General features: G+C 36.2%; 1 protein-coding gene across 1 annotated transcript; it reads right to left on the bottom strand.

Annotated features, from left to right (window-relative positions):
• Positions 1 to 466: 466 nt before the first annotated feature.
• LOC125804989 (B-cell receptor CD22-like) lies at positions 467 to 17,294 on the bottom strand. Its single transcript, XM_049485126.1, has 8 exons — positions 17,204 to 17,294; positions 15,237 to 15,461; positions 14,925 to 15,143; positions 3,187 to 3,519; positions 2,984 to 3,093; positions 1,293 to 1,398; positions 803 to 1,066; positions 467 to 720 (listed from the first exon to the last, which is right to left on the bottom strand). The coding sequence occupies exons 1-8, from the start codon at positions 17,292 to 17,294 to the stop codon at positions 467 to 469; spliced, it is 1,602 nt and encodes a 533-aa protein (XP_049341083.1).
• Between the last annotated feature and the right edge of the window lie 2,472 nt (positions 17,295 to 19,766).

Genomic DNA, 19,766 nt, shown 5'->3' with positions numbered 1-19,766 from the left:
TGCTTTTCTCCTGTAAATGACATTAGTGTAAACACAACTTTTACCACAAAAATGCTCTTGTTCATATTTTATGACCATGTGTAGTGCCTTATGAAATATTTTACATTGTTTAAACTCTATCTCTCTCTCTCTCAACCTGACAAAAGACTGCAGGAAACAAAGGGCTAATGTGTATTAGACTGTTCAGGATGTAGCATTAGAATATCTTAAATCTCAAATGTTCAGAAATTCTTACCTCATCCACAAAAGGACTGTGAGGAATATCAGAAACAAAACCACAAGGACTCCAGAAGCGATATATAGTGAAGATGTTTTATCTGTATTAAAGTGGAGAACCCAACATGTTAAACAAGAGTAAAATGGACCAAAATGAAGTGTTTGATCAAGTTATCAAACAGACTGAAAACTAAAAGTCTTTACTAGAGCTTTAATAACCACCCATACAGAAAAAGGCAATAAAATCAACCTATAACACACCTGATGTAAACTGCAACTCTGATGAGTTGGATGATCCATATTGATTCTCTGCCAGACAGTAGAAAACTCCACCAGTTCCAGCAGCTAAAGTTAAATTAGAGCCGTTTCTAAAAGGTTCAGAGCTGCTTCCTGTCTTCCTGAACCAGGTGTAGGAGCTGGCAGGGTTGGAGTCGCTGACGCACACCAGCGTGATCGAGCCGTTAAACCCGTTAAACTCAGATAGAGATGGAGGTCTGGGAGGATCTGAACAGCACAGAGACTGAGCTAATCACTGAACTTCTTACACTCAGAAGAAACAGGATCATACAGAACAAACTGCACTTACAGAACACGTCCAGACGGGCGGGTGCAGAGCTGTGCTGTCCGAGCTGGTTGAGAGCGGCGCAGTAGTACAGTCCGCTGTGCTGGGAGCTGATGTTGGTGATGCTGTAATTCTGGCCTGTTCCCAGTGATTCATTTACACTTTGTTTAAACCAGTTGAAGGTGAGAACAGGAGGATCTGCATCACTGCTGCAGGTCAGAGTCACTGAATCTCCCTCCTTTCTCTCTCCAGAGGGAAGAACAACCACTCTGGTGTCATTGGGAGAATCTTAAAGGAGAACAGATATTAATTTTTTTTCTGATTTTCTACAAACTACTAAATGGACAAAAACATAAATACATCACTAACACGCTGTAAGAATACATCTCTAATAGAATCTCAGTTTCCAATGATCAAATAAACATGACAAAGCTGCCTTCAGTCACATTAGCTGTGTTTCCATACAGACGACTGACTGAAAGGTAAATTAGTGAATGTTAAAATCTGAACTCACACACTGTAGCAGAGCGGAGATCACGGCCTTCAACAGCACAGCTGTAGCTGATCTCTCCTCTGACCACAGCTACAGAGCAGGAGGAAGATCTACACTCAGATACAGGCTGTATGTTCCTGTACCAGGTGTAGATGGAATAGGACTGAGAGCTACACATCAAGCTACAGGTCAGTGTTACTGTCTGTTCTTCTACAGGAGCAGCTGCAGCACCTTCCACTTTCACCTGCAGACCTTCAAACCCACCTGAAACAAAGAGACTTAGAGTTAGTGACCGAAACTCTCAGCCTGAACAGGACAGATGTCATAAACAGCACAATGATAATAACTAGATCTAAATACACTGAAAACTAAATACATCACTGACATGCTGGAAGAATACAGAAAAACCTCTCAGATCAAATAATCAGATAAACATGATAAATCTGCCTTCAGACACATTAGCTGTGTTTCCGGTTAGAAGTCAGTCTGAGAGGTAAATTAGTGAATTCTGAATGAGAAACACAGTCAGGTTGTCTGTGTGTAACACTAAACCAGGTCTTCTGGATCTCAGTCCTGCAATCCTTCAAGCATATTATCGTTCTTGTATTATTGTTCTTTTCTTACACACTAGATTCAACTCCCCCTCTCCCAGACGAAGCATCTCAGACCACCTTCTCTGGGTTTACAGTTCAGTCTCAAAGACCAGAGGCACATCTGATTTTTCCCACAATACCCAGTTTTTCCAGTTAGTGTATTGTTTAACCAGTAAAAGTGCAGTTCAGGTATATTATTACCAAACCATTTACATTTCCATCAATTACAAAAAAAAAAAAAAAAAAGAACCAAAGCTCAACTTTGTTTACTCTGAGTAGAACTGAACTGCTACGTTTTAATCACAAATTTAACCCCAGAGCTGCTGCAAGAGAGTCAGTGCACACCAGTTACCATTAAAACAAATATTGTTTAAAATGTTTAAACAGTATTTATTTTATCAAATAAATGTGATAAGACCGTTGTCTGAAATCAAGTACCAAGTACTACTGAGTCACTAAGTCAATAAACAACACTAATGTTGTTTCTCTATAATTTTACACTGATGTCTGTTAATGGGACCAAAGGCAAAATATCATCACATGATCAATAATTGTATGATTAATTAACTAGTGTCCTGACAGCTCAACTACAACTCAGCTACTCCACGTAATTCAGAAAAGATGTTCCTGTTAATCCATTTGTTCCTTCAGTCAAGCATAACCCCACCTTCTTACAATATAGCAGAATACAGCTTAAAACTTAAAGCAGAAATGTCATTAAAATATATGGGGATGGGTGAGGCTACACATCATACTACAGCCAGCCTGCAGAGGCTCTAGACTTGTGGTGACATCACTTTTGAGAGACGACGCACTGTCTGTGCTTATATACAGTAACTTGTTCAGACAGTGTTTTACTGCTCAAATACTACAGTATCACATGTGGTCACTGGGGTGTTGCAACTTCTAATACAAAATATGAGAGTAACTGAATAAACTGAGTGTAGAATCCAGTAGAATCTGACAGTGAGATGATAACAGAGTGAGTGCAGTGTAAAGTGATGTCTTACAGACAGCAGCAGAGCGGATCTCCTCGTGTTCTTTCACAGCACAGGAGTAGCTGCCTGCATCCACAGTGCGGTCCCACAGATACAGTACAGCTCTGTTCTGCTCAGATACAGGCTGTTCGTTCCTGTACCAGATGTAGGTGGGGTTAGTCAGAGTGCAGGTGGAGCTACAGATCAGCTGCTTTCCTCCTCCCTCTGTGTTCAACACTTCAATCTTCAGATCTGCAGGAGATTTTAAATAAGATTTAGTCTATTTTTTATCTATTTTTTATCTCTCATAGTTAAATAAACTTGTTTTATATGATCCAGAACTACCTGTGACAGACAGACTGACTCCAGATCCAACAGTGTAAATACCATCCGGATCATCAGTGATGAATCTGAACCAGTATGTTCGAGCATCGTTCGCTCTCAGATCAGTGATTTTCATTCTACACTGAGTCTGGTTATACTGCACTCTGCCCTTATACTGATCATACAGTAGCAGATCTACAGGCTCAACTCCAGGCCAAACTAACCAGAATGATTCAGTCACTCTGAGTCCTCCAGGGTGTTTATAAGAGCAGAAGAGATCAACTGATGAACCTTCCAGAGCACACACACTATCAGGAGTGTATGTCACGCTCCACTGCTGCAGATCCAGTTTACCTGGAACACACAGAATTACAGTCAGTACAGTGCTGATCAGTCGGTACTGAAACAGTTCTGAACAGTTAAATCAGAAACAGATAAATGAAGAATAATATTTATTAAACACATCAGTGGGAACAGCAGACCTGAAATACTGAGTGTGAGTAAAATTAAGTGTGAGTAAAAGTAAGATTTTGTGAGGAAAGTGATTCAGTGCTTGTGTTTTAAATTGTTTTTGCAGGTTGACGTCAGTACGGGGGCTTTTCCTGGTTTTCTCGTTTTTTGTCTATATGTTTTTATTGGTAAATGCAGGTAATGGGGTAGAAGAACAGTTTCACATGCAGCATGCATATATAACTCCGAGTGATCTATTGTATTTAAAAAATGTGAAATAAAGTTCTAAATGCTTTCAAGACAAATGACAACTTTAAAACATTAAGCCACGTATTTCAAACAAAAAAAAATAGAAAATGTAGAGATAAAATATTAATTTATAATAATAATATAAGTGAAAGTAAAAAATAATTGAAAATCTCTCAGTCAGTTCCACACACTACCTTCCTTTCAGTACCAATGAAAAAACATTTGTTGGAAAGATGTTCACTACTACATTACTTCATTACTTTTTTATTAAATTTAGCTGAGACATCGTCTAAAACAATAAACCACAATACATTATAATCTGCGGTGTGTAATCAGGTCTATGCTTTAGATAAGAATTGCAAGTTATATAAAGTGTTGTATAAATTATATAAATGTATATTTAATAAATAAAGTTAAATAAAAAAAACAGTTAATAACCATTTCATTTCTGCTGGTATTTTAAATGGTTCTATAAAGACAGAAAATCTGAACAATCAAATGCTCAGTTCTCACTATTGGGACAGGCCCATATCTGTCTAGCTTTCTCAGTTGCTGAAGAAGCAAATGAGTAAGGAGTTTGTCACTGTTTAGACACTTAGCTACTACTTTAGCTAGATTACTTTAAATTATATTTATTAAAAATTCTTTTTGATGGCTACTCTTTAAAAATACATAATAGGTCAACCAACTCCATCTGTAAATTTCTTTCTGTAGCTTTTAACTGAGAGTGTGCGCCTATCTAATGCTAACCTGCAGCATCTGAAGCTGTTCTTTTACACTGTTTTCTATTTCTCAATAAATACGTTTAATGGAGGTGGATAAACTGTTCCTTTCGATGTGCTGAAAAATCACATTTTCTGTGCATTATTGAGCCAAACATTACAAACCATTCATGATGAATTATCAGTTTTTGTCAATGAAGTAAAATATGTTGCAGTAATGGCTAATTTCAGTATGTCAGTACCAGTGTTGGGAGTAACGGCGTTAAAATAAACGGCGTTACTAACGCCGTTACTTTTTTCAGTAACGAGTAATCTAACTAATTACTCTGACTGTAACTATAACGCCGTTACCATTTTCGACACTCCGTTACTGCACGTTACTTTAGCAGCTGAATGAACTTTTTTAACTTTGCACATACAGACAAAGAGCCCTATCATACACCCCGAACAAGGCGTGTAGCGTGGCGCTTTGCCACCCGTCAACAGTCTATTTTTAGGCCTTGCACGCGTCCTTAAAATAGCGTTGGACTTTGGAATATATTAACACCGATGGGCGTGGTGGTCTGGAAATGATGTGTGTTGAGGTAAATTTCTGGCGTGTTTCTATCTTGGCGGCGGAAAAAAGCTTAGCGCGATTGCTCACCCTGCGCTCCAAAATACTCCATACCATCACATCTTTACCACATAAAAATAAACCACACCCAGAGCCTTCAGCAATCAACTATGAAAATATATATATACTTAAAAATCTGCACTGTAACTATAAATTATTATTAGTTATATTTATTTCTGTCAGTTATAAGGATTTATATTTATGTTTAGTACACAGACTAAATAACTGTAACTAGGCATTCTGCTGTTTAAAAATTTCAACAGATGCTTATTCTCACTCAAATGCTGGAGTTTTGAAATGGAAAATTAAAAGAGAAAATAATTTTGACTGAACATAAATTTATTTTAGTTAACTTTGCTATTATTTAACTGAATTTCACTTTTATATCTGAAAAACAAAGCACATTGTCAATCTGGCGCGTGGTGCTGCCCGTCAATTATATAAAAGTTAAAACATTTGAAATACACAGAAATATAATGCTATATGTTAGCATTCGTTTCTTATCACCAGGGCAAATTTATTAAAATATTAAATATATTAATTCATGAATTAAAATCTCGTCCAGCGCTCTGAAATGTCAGGCACGCTAAGTGGTGCTTGGCGCAGCGGCGCGGCATTGCGCGCAGAATAACCTCTGTCTTCTAAAAAAAGTTTTTATAAATAAGATCTGACAAGTATACTAAAATTAATGTTATTAAACTTACTAAAGCCAACAAATGTACTGTTAATTAATAAAGAGAAATCAGGCAAAATGCGCTGCGCCTCTCTCTCTCTCTCTCTTTCGCAGCGCAGAGCTGAATTCAACGCGAGGCTATAAATAATTTACAACTCAGTTCAGTTAAATAAAAATAAGTAAGGACCTGTAAGTTAATCAAATATTGTCAAATATAAAGGATAGGTTGAGGTTTTGGTGAGCTGTTTTCATGATTTGAAACTGAAACTAACCGAAACTTTTATTATTCTGCGCAAAAAGCCTGTGATTGTTTTAAATGAGTTTTTTAATGGATTTAAATGAGTTTTTTTTAACGGATTGTTGTTTTTGTCCATTCTTTTGTTTTGTTTATATATACATTTATTTCTTTGAGTGTGGTTTGGTTTGGTTAATTTTTATCCCCAGACGTGTATTTGTTTTTTTCCGTTTTTTTTTTTTCAGTATTACATGTCTTAGTAATTTTCTTTGGTCCTGTGGAGTTTTTCGTTTCTTATTTTTTTTTATTCGTTAGACTATATTTTTGTCAACATTTTGGGTTTATTTTTGTTTGTTATTTTTCTAATAATAATAGTAATTACATCATTTATTTTCTTTCTTTATTCTTTATTTATTTATTTTTACAGGGCGAAGTAACGCAATAGTTACTTTTACTGGTAACTAGTTACTTTTATAGTGGAGTAACTCCGTTAGTAACTCAGTTACTTTTTTGGAGAAGTAACTAGTAACTATAACTAATTACTTTTTCAAAGTAACGTGCCCAACACTGGTCAGTACGATGACTTAATAACATGAGAAAATCCATTATTCTCTCCGTTCTCAGAACTGCACTGATAACAGAAGGAACCTCATCATTCTAAAGTAGAACCGGATTTCCTGGTTCTAAAAAAACTGAAATAGTCTTCAGTGACACTGAGAGACAGACTGACTCTGTACTTACAGAATGAAGGAGGCTGGGCGTAGTTACTGACTAAACAGGAGTATTTGTCCTGATTAGATGAACCGGTGGAGTCGATCCAAACTGCGGCACTGATTGAACATCCCAGGTAATTTTCAGTTCTCTGCTGGTTACCCCTGTACCAGCTGTAGTAACAGTATCCACTGCAGCGGCGATTACAGGTCTGTTTGACAGCTCTCTGTCCTACAACCTGCTGATTCACTGTCCCCTGTAGGACTAAACACACACACACACACACACACTTACAATCTTCTTGCTCTTAATCAGAATCATAGTTTGTGGTGAGTGTTTTTATTTACCTGTTTGTCCAGATGAAGCTTAAATCTATTAAATCCACAGTGTTAAATACCGCTGCTAATAATCACATTATTGTATTTACAGAATCATGAGCTACGTGAGTAAGTGTGAAGATGGGTGGAGATCTGATAACCACAGATGAACTGAGCTCAGTTTAAGCATTTAATCAGAGCTTTACAAAATTATTCTCAAAGATCAGCCCTGATCTACAACATCTCCCCCCTTAAAGCTACAGAAAACAATTTGTCTGAAAAACTAAGTTTATTAAAAAAACACACAATATCTCACAAAAGGTACACCCTTCTCATTTTTGTAAATATTATGTTTTTCATTGGACAACACTGAAGATATGACACCTGCATATCTTACAGTGTAAAGTAGTCACTGTACAGCTTGTAGAACTACTTCTATGGCTACTTTGCATGATATTAAAGTGTCATATCTTCAGTGATGTTCCATTAAAAAAAGATATAATGTAATAATTACACAAAAATGCGAGGTGTGTATTCACTTTTGTGAGATACTGTAAGTCCCAGGTTTCAACAGGCCCTGGGTGTGATACTGAGTTATAGGGATCTGCTGTTGCCTAAACGTGAGAAAATGTTTGCTAAATGTGTTGCCAAGATAGCAATAAACGTCTGACAGTTATTGAGGTTTATTGAATAAACCTCTTGTTACTGAAGAAACCATGAATTCAGTTCTGTATCAGAGAACTATTAATTAGTTTGTCTGTTCATCCATGTCCATGAGCTGAACATAACCAGGTTCTGCAGAAAATCAAACATTCCAAACAGAAAATAAACTTTATGAATGTTTAGGAGTGGCCTGGCCAAAGTCTTCTACAGAGAAAGACAACGATGTCAACGACTGAAATTTGTGACACACAGGTGATTCACATATTGGTTAAAATTATTCCATAAATAAAATGTGTTTATTATTTATCATGGATTAATGTAGCATTGTGCTTAAAGATCTACACACACTCACTGCAACAAATCTGCAACAATAAAGGAAATCAGTGAGATAAAAAAACTTGACTCAGACTTAGTCTAAACACTTTTAGTTCACACATATGCATATGGATATTAAACATTTTAAACTAATTAAGATAAAAAAGATCAGAAATGGTAATAAATGTAAAAGTTTACCTGCCAGTAAAATGAGGATCACTGCTGCTGTGATATTTGCTGATCTTTGGGGAGACATGGCAGCATCACTCTTTAAACACAGCTGATATCAGAAGATCCAGAAGATCCTCAGTCCTACTGTCCTTCACTTCTGATCTGCTCTGGTCTAAATAGAGAGAAGAGTCAGAAGAAAAGATGACGGTGTGTTCTGCAGTTTTAATTCTGTCCTCACATCTCCCCATTTAGCTCAGAGCTATTTCCTGTCCTCTGCTGCTCTTTTATACTTCGCTTAAGACTGTCAGAATTTAAACGTCAATCATTAATTCATTTATTTATTTATTGTTAGGACTACCTGATCATTCTCATATCATTATCAGTAAAGGGTTAATGATGTTGAATTTGTATGAACAATAAGGCTGTAATAACTTGTGTAATACATTACTATAGAAGAGATGCAGAGGTGTAAATGTGGTTAAAGGGTTATGAAACAGGAAACAGGAAGATGAGAAATGAGATATGGGCTCATTTCACACCATCAACAAGTGCAGTGTTTGACCACATGACTTTAGACATACTTTAGACAACTCTTATACTGGGGAGCTCTTTATACAAGTTTAAGTTTAAGTCATATAATATTGTTTTCATACCGTAATAGTAATTTTCTTTTAAATCGCAATACATTGCATTTTTTGAAGTATCACAATATATTGAATCAGAACGTATCGTATCGCTAAGTTGTTGCCAGTACACAGCTCTAAAAACAGATACAGATAATAATAACTATAATATTAATGTTACACTTACTGCTGGACAGGAGGCATGAAATAAACTATGTTTACTGATGTTGTATCCAAAATCTGATCTGTAGCTTTAAAAAAATCAAAAATAAAACATTGTTACTTCCTTGTTTAATCTACCAATTAATCTGAAAATCATTTTTCAGTTTTTTATTTCTTTGTGAAAAGAGAAGAAAACTGAGTCACTATGTGTTTATACTGTGTTGAATCTACACAGATTAGATACAGTAGTTTATGTGACTGTCAGACTCTGAATATTTAATAATAATAAGTATAACATTTGCTGAATAAAAATACAGTTAGTGGGAACAGAATACAGGTGTTTCCATTATTGTGTCCAGCAGTAGCTCTGAAACAGGGCAGGAGACAGCAGGTTCCAGTGGACTGAAGCAGAAATGAAAGAGAATCCTGACTGTTAGAACTTGCAGACCTTAAACTAGAGTAAATGTCCAACACTATTAAAATATGATGTATAAAACAATCTAATTAAACAGCTGGATGGAAATCTGGACACTGCTGACTTTAACATGGACTGACCTCATATTACTGACAGGTTGATCTACACAGGTGGAGTTTGGGAGGTAAACAGGTGGAGAACTGACTCCCTCTACTGGATTTATGGTGTTTAAACTGCATCTCTGTTCACTTCCTGCTCTCACTGCAGTCCTGTAACATAGCAAAGAGTCTTAACTATCAATACGTAACTAAAAAACACAAAAGAACTGATTAATAAAAACAATAACAACAATAATAATGATACATACAACAGTATTGCTTTATTACTTTATTTTCAGTCCATGTTAGAAATAATAATAATGCATGAAAATTATGAAAAAGTAAATATATTTATGTACAACTTTGAAAAAAATTAAGAGACCACTTCAGTTTGATAAAATAAAAATATTGTCATTTAGAGCATTTATTTGCAGAAAATGAAAAATGGCTGAAATAACAAAAAAAACTTTCAGTCCTCAAAAATTCAATTCAAGCAGTTCAGCTTGGTTTGCTGGCTTTTGATAATCCATCTTCCTCTTGGTTATAATTTCAATTTGTTAAAATCAAAGAAACTCATAATTTTAAGTGGTTTCTTTTTTTTCTCAGAGCTGTATATGTATGACAAATTAAAAATTAAGAAAATATATATAAAAAACAGCCCAATATAAAAGTAAGTACAATATTGACTAAATTAGTTAAGACAAACAAAATAAAAGCCTCTTAAGATATTCCTTATTTCTTACTGCTTTAGATAAAATATAAAAGTTCTCATTTTCTGAGAGACTCATGAAACTAATTTATATTTCTATATTTATTATATATAAAGAAACACTATTATACAGCAACAACTTTGATTACAAAGTTGATAAAACATTATTTACAGATAATACAATTTTATACAATAGTGAGTTTATCCACTTTATTTTCTATGATTGGTGAGGGGGACTGAAAGAAGAGGAGAATTTCACTTAAACAGCAGAGATTCAAATACAAGACTAATAGACTAATAGATGAGAGTTTTGTGGAACTCCATATAACTTCTATCCACCACCAGACAGAGGAGCTTTGAGTGAATCTGACTGAATCTCTTTATGAGTTTAGGACAGAATCTGATGAGTGATGATCTCTAAAAGCTGTCTAATCCCAGAAATGCTCCTCTGTTCCTCTATAAAGATCTGAATCTTCAGCAGTGAATAAAGAGGAACTGAACACGGCTGTTAGTTATTCTCCTCGTCTGGAGCTCCGCTCTGCACCGGGGGAGGAGCAACAACCTGAACACAACACACACAGAAACACACAGAAACTGTTATATACTGAACACACACACACACACACACACACAGAAACTGTTATATACTGAACACACACACAACACACACAGAAAGACACAGAAACTGTTATATACTGAACACACACACACACACACACACACACACACACACACACACACACTGCAGACTTACCATCAGAGTGTCGTACTCAGAGGACGTCCTGGTTGCAGGGTTGAGAGTTGAGTATGTGTCGTTGGCAGAGTGTGTAGCGTGCTGAAGATAAAACAATATTAACATTATTCATAACTAAATATACTTCATTTGGTTGATGTTATATCAGTTATTTAGGATATCTGCAGGATAGAAACAGCTAATAGTAATAGTATAATGTTTCTCTTTAACATTAAGAAAACACGTACAGTAATTTAACTAATTTAATATTTAATTATGACACGTTTTAAGATATTACAGATGTATTTCAGTGTATTTTCAGTTCAGAAATCAGTGTTTTATAGTTTTACAGTATTTTTGTGTTTATCAGGTGTGGTGCTTCATCTCCTTTTACTGGGAAAATACAAGTGATACCTGAGTGTTCCTGTTCTGCACTGTGTGAATGTAGTCTGATCCCAAAAGAAAGTTTCAGAGCTGGATTATTTTTGTTAAAATCTTTTTATTCATTTTAAATGTTCTTACAATTAGTAAGAGACCACTCCAGTTTCTGAATCAGTTTCTCTGATTTTCTATTTATAGGTTTATGTTTGAGTAAAATTAACATTGTTGTTTTATTCTATAAACTACGGACAACATTTCTCCCAATTTCTAGATAAAAATATTGTTATTTAGAGCATTTATTTGCAGAAAACGAGAATCTTGATAATATTACAAAGGTTTTCAATTTGGTAAAATTAAATAAACTCATAATTTTTAAGTGGTCTCTTATTTTTTTCCAGAGCTGTATATGAATATGTTTTGTCTTTTAAGGGATCCTAGGGGAATGCTGGTGGCAGGCTGAGATGTTTTGCTAAGGGATCTGTAATGTAATGATGGTCCACTGTGGACTGAATTCAATGTCTACTAAATATACTATCAATAAGAACACACAAACACACACATACACTGCACTGACTTACTGTCAGAGTGTCGTACTCAGAGGAAGAGGTGGTGGTGAGGTTTAGAGCTGTGTACGTGTCATCTCCAGGCTTTGGAGTCTTTTAGAGAGAGATGAGGAAACACAGATTAAAGTCTATATTCAGTAAAACTCTAAAGGAACATTTTCATAAACAGCTTCAGTAGAATCTTCTCTCAGTACCTGAACATCAGCACCTCTCTCTGCTCTCCTCTTCCTCCTGATCTCACATTAAACACAAAACACATCTTTAACTGTTTCCATTTGAGGCTGAAGTTTTATGTTGAGGTTAAAACTGTATTTAGACAGACAGTTCAGATATTCAGTGTAATAATAAAAGAATAATGTTACTCACTGAACGCACAGAACAGCAGTAAGAAGAGAGAGAGCCACAGCAGGAACCAATCCAACAGCTGCCCAGACTGCATTCTGCTTCCACCAATCAGCTAAGTAAATCAGCGGAAGTAAAAAAGATTTTCTTCAATTTAACACTGAATTTCCTACAAGAATTTATATCTTGATTGTTCACAAATAGCTGACAATAGTCCAAAATTGAATAAACCAGTAACACACCTGATGTAAACGGCCACTCTGATGAGTTGGATGATCCATATTGATTCTCTGCCAGACAGTAGAAAACTCCAGCTGTTCCAGCAGCTAAAGTTAAATTAGAGCCGTTTCTAAAAGGTTCAGATCTGCTTCCTGTCTTCCTGAACCAGGTGTAGGAGCTGGCAGGGTTGGAGTCGCTGACGCACACCAGCGTGATCGAGCCGTTAAACCCGTTAAACTCAGATAGAGATGGAGGTCTGGGAGGATCTGAACAGCACAGAGACTGAGCTAATCACTGAACTTCTTACACTCAGAAGAAACAGGATCATACAGAACAAACTGCACTTACAGAACACGTCCAGACGGGCGGGTGCAGAGCTGTGCTGTCCGAGCTGGTTGAGAGCGGTGCAGTAGTACAGTCCGCTGTGCTGGGAGCTGATGTTGGTGATGCTGTAATTCTGGCCTGTTCCCAGTGATTCATTTACACTTTGTTTAAACCAGTTGAAGGTGAGAACAGGAGGATCTGCATCACTGCTGCAGGTCAGAGTCACTGAATCTCCCTCCTTTCTCCCTCCAGAGGGAAGAACAACCACTCTGGTGTCTTTAGGAGAATCTTAATGGAGAACAGATATTTTTTTTTTCTGATTTTCTACAAACTACTAAATGGACAAAAACATAAATACATCACCAACACGCTGTAAGAATACAGCTCTAATAGAATCTCAGATTCCAATGATCAAATAAACATGATAAAGCACCCTTCAGTCACATTAACTGTGTTTCCATACAGACGACTGACTGAAAGGTAAATTAGTGAATGTTAAAATCTGAACTCACACACTGTTGCATAGCGGAGACCACGGCCTTTAACAGCACAGCTGTAGCTGATCTCTCCTCTGAACACAGCTAAAGAGCAGGAGGCAGATCTACACTCAGATACAGGCTGTCCGTTCCTGTACCAGGTGTAGATGGAATAGGACTGAGAGCACATCAAGCTACAGGTCAGTGTTACTGTCTGTCCTTCTGCAGGAGCAGCTGCAGCACCTTCCACTTTTACCTGCAGACCTTCAAACACACCTGAAACATAGAGACTTAAAGTTAGTGACCGAAACTCTCAGCCTGAACAGGACAGATGTCATGAACAGCACAATGATAATAACTAGATCTAAATACACTGAAAACTAAATACATCACTGACATGCTGGAAGAATACAGAAAAAACTCTCAGATCAAATAATCAGATAAACATGATAAATCTGCCTTCAGACACATTAGCTGTGTTTCCGGTTAGAAGTCAGTCTGAGAGGTAAATTAGTGAATTCTGAATTTGAAACACAGTCAGGTTGTCTGTGTGTAACACTAAACCAGGTCTTCTGGATCTCAGTCCTGCAATCCTTCAAGCATATTATCGTTCTTGTATTATTGTTCTTTTCTTACACACTAGATTCAACTCCCCCTCTCCCAGACGAAGCATCTCAGACCACCTTCTCTGGGTTTACAGTTCAGTCTCAAAGACCAGAGGCACATCTGATTTTTCCCACAATACCCAGTTTTTCCAGTTAGTGTATTGTTTAACCAGTAAAAGTGCAGTTCAGGTATATTATTACCAAACCATTTACATTTCCATCAATTACAACAAAAAAAAAAAAACGAACCAAAGCTCAACTTTGTTTACTCTGAGTAGAACTGAACTGCTACGTTTTAACCACAAATTTAACCCCAGAGCTGCTGCAAGAGAGTCAGTGCACACCAGTTACCATTAAAACAAATATTGTTTAAAATGTTTAAACAGTATTTATTTTATCAAATAAATGTGATAAGACCGTTGTCTGAAATCAAGTACCAAGTACTACTGAGTCACTAAGTCAATAAACAACACTAATGTTGTTTCTCTATAATTTTACACTGACGTCTGTTAATGGGACCAAAGGCAAAATATCATCACATGATCAATAATTGTATGATTAATTAACTAGTGTCCTGACAGCTCAACTACAACTCAGCTACTCCACGTAATTCAGAAAAGATGTTCCTGTTAATCCATTTGTTCCTTCAGTCAAGCATAACCCCACCTTCTTACAATATAGCAGAATACAGAAATGTCATTAAAATATATGGGGATGGGTGAGGCTACACATCATACTACAGCCAGCCTGCAGAGGCTCTAGACTTGTGGTGACATCACTTTTGAGAGACGACGCACTGTCTGTGCTTATATACAGTAACTTGTTCAGACAGTGTTTTACTGTACAAATACTACAGTATCACATGTGGTCACTGGGGTGTTGCAACTTCTAATACAAAATATGAGAGTAACTGAATAAACTGAGTATAATCCAGTAGAATCTGACAGTGAGATGATAACAGAGTGAGTGCAGTGTAAAGTGATGTCTTACAGACAGCAGCAGAGCGGATCTCCTCGTGTTCTTTCACAGCACAGGAGTAGCTGCCTGCATCCACAGTGCGGTCCCTCAGATACAGTACAGCTCTGTTCTGCTCAGATACAGGCTGTTCGTTCCTGTACCAGATGTAGGTGGGGTTAGTCAGAGTGCAGGTGGAGCTACAGATCAGCTGCTTTCCTCCTCCCTCTGTGTTCAACACTTCAATCTTCAGATCTGCAGGAGATTTTAAATAAGATTTAGTCTATTTTTTATCTATTTTTTATCTCTCATAGTTAAATAAACTTGTTTTATATGATCCAGAACTACCTGTGACAGACAGACGGACTCCAGATCCAACAGTGTAAAAACCATCCGGATCATCAGTGATGAATCTGAACTTATATGTCTGAGCATCGCTCGCTCTCAGATCAGTGATTCTCATTCTACACTGAGTCTGGTTATACTGCACTCTGCCCTTATACTGATCATACAGTAGCAGATCTACAGGCCCAACTCCAGGCTGGTCATTAATGAACCAGAATGATTTAGTCACTGTGAGTCCTCCAGGGTGTTTATAAGAGCAGGAGAGATCAACTGATGAACCTTCCAGAGCACACACACTATCAGGAGTGTATGTCACTCCCCACTGCGGGAGACCCAGTTCACCTGGAACACACAGAATTACAGTCAGTACAGTGCTGATCAGTCAGTACTGAAACAGTTCTGAACAGTTAAATCAGAAACAGATAAATGAAGAATAATATTTACTAAACACATCAGCGGGAACAGCAGAACTGAAATACTGAGTGCGAGTAAAATTAAGTGTGAGTAAAAGTAAGATTTTGTGAGGAAAGTGATTCAGTGCTTGTGTTTTAAATTGTTTTTGCAGGTTGACGTCAGTACGGGGGCTTTTCCTGGTTTTCTCGTTTTTTGTCTATATGTTTTTATTGGTAAATGCAGGTAATGGGGTAGAAGAACAGTTTCACATGCAGCATGCATATATAACTCCGAGTGATCTATTGTATTTAAAAAATGTGAAATAAAGTTCTAAATGCTTTCAAGACAAATGACAACTTTAAAACATTAAGCCACGTATTAAAAATATATAGAAAATGTACAGATAAAATATTAATTTATAATAATAATATAAGTGAAAGTAAAAAAATATTTGAAAATCTCTCAGTCAGTTCCACACACTGCCTTCCTTTCAGTACCAATGAAAAAACATTTGTTGGAAAGATGTTCACTACTACATTACTTCATTACTTTTTTATTAAATTTAGCTCAGACATCGTCTAAAACAATAAACCCCAATACATTATAGTCTGCGGTGTGTAATCAGGTCTATGCTTTAGATAAGAATTGCAAGTTATATAAAGTGTTGTATAAATTATAGAAATGTATATTTAATAAATAAAGTTAAATATAAAAAAAAACAGTTAATAACCATTTAATTTCTGCTGGTATTTTAAATGGTTCTATAAAGACAGAAAATCTGATCAATCAAATGCACAGTTCTCACTATTGGGACAGGCCCATATCTGCCTGGCTTTCTCAGTTGCTGAAGAAGCAAATGAGTAAGGAGTTTGTCACTGTTTAGACACTTAGCTACTACTTTAACTAGATTACTTTAAATTATATTTATTAAAAAGTCTTTTTGATGGCTACTCTTTAAAAATACATAATAGGTCAACCAACTCCATCTATAAATCTCTGTTTGTATCTTTTAAAGATGAACTAAGAGAAGTATGTCTAGCTAATAGCTAACCTGCAGCATCTGAAGCTGTTCTTTTTACACTGTTTTCTATTTCTCAATAAATACGTTTAATGAAGGTAAATAAACTGTTCCACTTCATGTGCTGTAAAATCACATTTTCTGTGCATTATTGAGCCAAACATTACAAACTATTCATGAGGAATTATCAGATTTTGTCAATGAAGTAAAATATGTTGCTGTAATGGCTAATTTCAGTATGTCAGTACGATGACTTAATAACATGAGAAAATCCATTATTCTACAAAATATTTTTTTTGGTACTCCGTTCTCAGAACTGCACTGATAACAGAAGGAACCTCATCATTCTAAAGTAGAACCTGATTTCCTGGTTCTAGACAACCTGAATGATTTTCTTTAGTGAGAGACAGACTGACTCTGTACTTACAGTCTGAAGGAGGCTGGTCGTAGTTATTGACCAAACAGTAGTATGTATTCTGATTTAGTAAACTGGTGGAGTCGATCCAAACTGCGGCACTGAATGAACATCCCAGGTAATTTTCAGCGCTCTGCCAATTACCCCTGTACCACCTGTAGTAACAGTTTCCACTGCAGGGGAGATTACAGGTCCGTTTCCTGACTGTCTGTCCTACAACCTGCTGATTCACCATCCCCTGCAGGACTAAACACACACACACACACACACACACACACTTACAATCTTCTTGTTCTTAAACAGAATCATTGTTTGTGGGGAGTGTGTTTATTTACCTGTTTGTCCAGATGAAGCTTAAATCTATTAAATCCACAGTGTTAAATACCACTGCTAATAATCACATTATTACATTTACAGAATCATGAGCTGCATGAGTAAGTGTGAAGATGGGTGGAGATCTGATAGATGAACAGATGAACTTATCTCAGTTTAAGCATTTAATCAGAGCTTTACAAAATTATTCTCAAAGATCAGCCCTAATCTGCAACATCTCCCCCCTTAAAGCTACAGAAAACAATTTGTCTGAAAAACTAAGTTTATTAAAAAAACATACAATATCTCACAAAAGGGAGTACACCCTTCTCATTTTTGTAAATATTATGTTTTTCATTGGACAACACTGAAGATATGACACTTGCATATCTTACAGTGTAAAGTAGTCACTGTACAGCTTGTATAACTACTTCTATGGCTACTTTACATGATATTAAAGTGTCATATCTTCAGTGATGTTCCATTAAAAAAAGATATAATGTAATAATTATACAAAAATGCGAGGTGTGTATTCACTTTTGTGAGATACTGTATGTCCCAGGTTTCAACAGGCCCAGGGTGTGATACTGAGTTATAGGGATCTGCTGTTGCCTAAAAGTGAGAAAAGGTTTGCTAAATGTTTTGCCAAGATAGCAATAAACGTCTGACAGTTATTGAGGTTTATTGAATAAACCTCCCGTTACTGAAGAAACCATGAATTCAGTTCTGTACCAGAAAACTATTTATTAGTTTGTCTGTTCATCCATGTCCATGAGCTGAACATAATCAGGTTCTGCAGAAAATCAAACATTCCAAACAGAAAAGAAACTTTATGAATGTTTAGGAGTGGCCTGGCCAAAGTCTTCTGCAGAAAAAAAGACGATTTCAAAGCCTGAAATTTGTGACACAGCGGTGATTAATGTATTGGTTAAAATTACCCCATAAATAAAATTTGTTTGTTGTTTAATAAGGGTGTCATGATTTAATATAACATTTTGTGTAAATATCTACATTCGTAAATACACATTAGTACAGAAAATCAGTGAGATGAAAACCTGATTCAGACTTAGTCTAAACACTTTCAGTTCACACACATGGATATTAAACACTTGAAACTAATTAATATGAAAAAGATCAGAAATGGTAATAAATAAAAAAAGTTTACCTGCCAGTAAAATGAGGATCACTGCTGCTGTGATATTTGCTGATCTTCGGAGAGACATGGCAGCATCACTCTTTAAAAACAGCTGATATCAGAAGATCCAGAAGATCCTCAGTCCTACTGTCCTTCACTTCTGATCTGCTCTGGTCTAAATAGAGAGAAGAGTCAGAAGAAAAGATGACGGTGTGTTCTGCAGTTTCCATTCTGTCCTCACATCTCCCCATAGCTCAGAGCTACTTCCTGTCCTCTGCTGCTCTTTTACACTTCGCTTAAGTATAAATAAAAAAAAAGCTTAATTTATTTATTTATTGTGAGGACTATCTGATCATTCTCATATCATTATCAGTAAAGGATTAATGATGTTGAATTTGTATGAATAATAAGGCTGAAATAACTTGTGTAAAACCCTTATATAGAAGAGGTGCGGAGGTGTAAATGTGGTTAAAGGGTAATGAAACAGGAAACAGAAGATTAGAAATGAGAAATGGGCTCATTTCACACCATCAACAAGTGCAGTGTTTGACCACATGACTTTAGACACTCTTTAGACAACCCTTAAACTGGGGAGCTCTTTATACAAGTTTAAGTTTAAGTCATATAATATTGTTTTCATACCATAATAGTAATTTTCTTTTAAATCGTAATACATTGCATTTTTTGCAGTATTACAATATATTAAAACATATATAGATAATAATAAATATAATATTAATGTTACTCTTAACTGCTGGACAGGAGGCATTAAACCAATAATCAGAAAATAATTTTCAGTCTTTAATTTCCACTGATTAAATTCAGGAGTTTCTGGGACTACCAGACTCTGAATATTTAATAATAATAAGTATAACATTTGCTGAATAAAAATACAGTTAGTGTGAACAGAATACAGGTGTTTCCATTATTGTGTCCAGCCGTAGCTCTGAAACAGGGCAGGAGACAGCAGGTTCCAGTGGACTGAAGCAGAAATGAAAGGGAATCCTGACTGTTAGAACTTGCAGACCTTAAACTAGAGTAAATGTCCAACACTATTAAAATATGATGTATAAAACAATCTAATAGAACACCTGGATGGAAATCTGGACCCTGCTGACTTTAACATGGACTGACCTCATATTACTGACAGGTTGATCTACACAGGTGGAGTTTGGGAGGTAAACAGGTGGAGAACTGACTCCCTCTACTGGATTTATGATGTTAAAATTGCATCTCTGTTCACTTCCTGCTCTCACTGCA

This window comes from Astyanax mexicanus, chromosome 11, assembly GCF_023375975.1.
Source record: "Astyanax mexicanus isolate ESR-SI-001 chromosome 11, AstMex3_surface, whole genome shotgun sequence".
Taxonomy (NCBI): domain Eukaryota; kingdom Metazoa; phylum Chordata; class Actinopteri; order Characiformes; family Acestrorhamphidae; genus Astyanax; species Astyanax mexicanus.
This window is presented reverse-complemented; position numbering and strand designations above follow the sequence as displayed.

Bases quoted from the DNA above. Each gene is read 5' to 3' on its own strand.
- LOC125804989 (XM_049485126.1), bottom strand. From the start codon at position 17,294: ATGGTGAATCAGCAGGTTGTAGGACAGACAGTCAGGAAACGGACCTGT. The intron at 15,144-15,236 runs GTAGTTCTGGAT...AATCTCCTGCAG, and splicing joins AGTCCGTCTGTCTGTCACAG to ATCTGAAGATTGAAGTGTTG. The intron at 3,094-3,186 runs GTAGTTCTGGAT...AATCTCCTGCAG, and splicing joins AGTCAGTCTGTCTGTCACAG to ATCTGAAGATTGAAGTGTTG.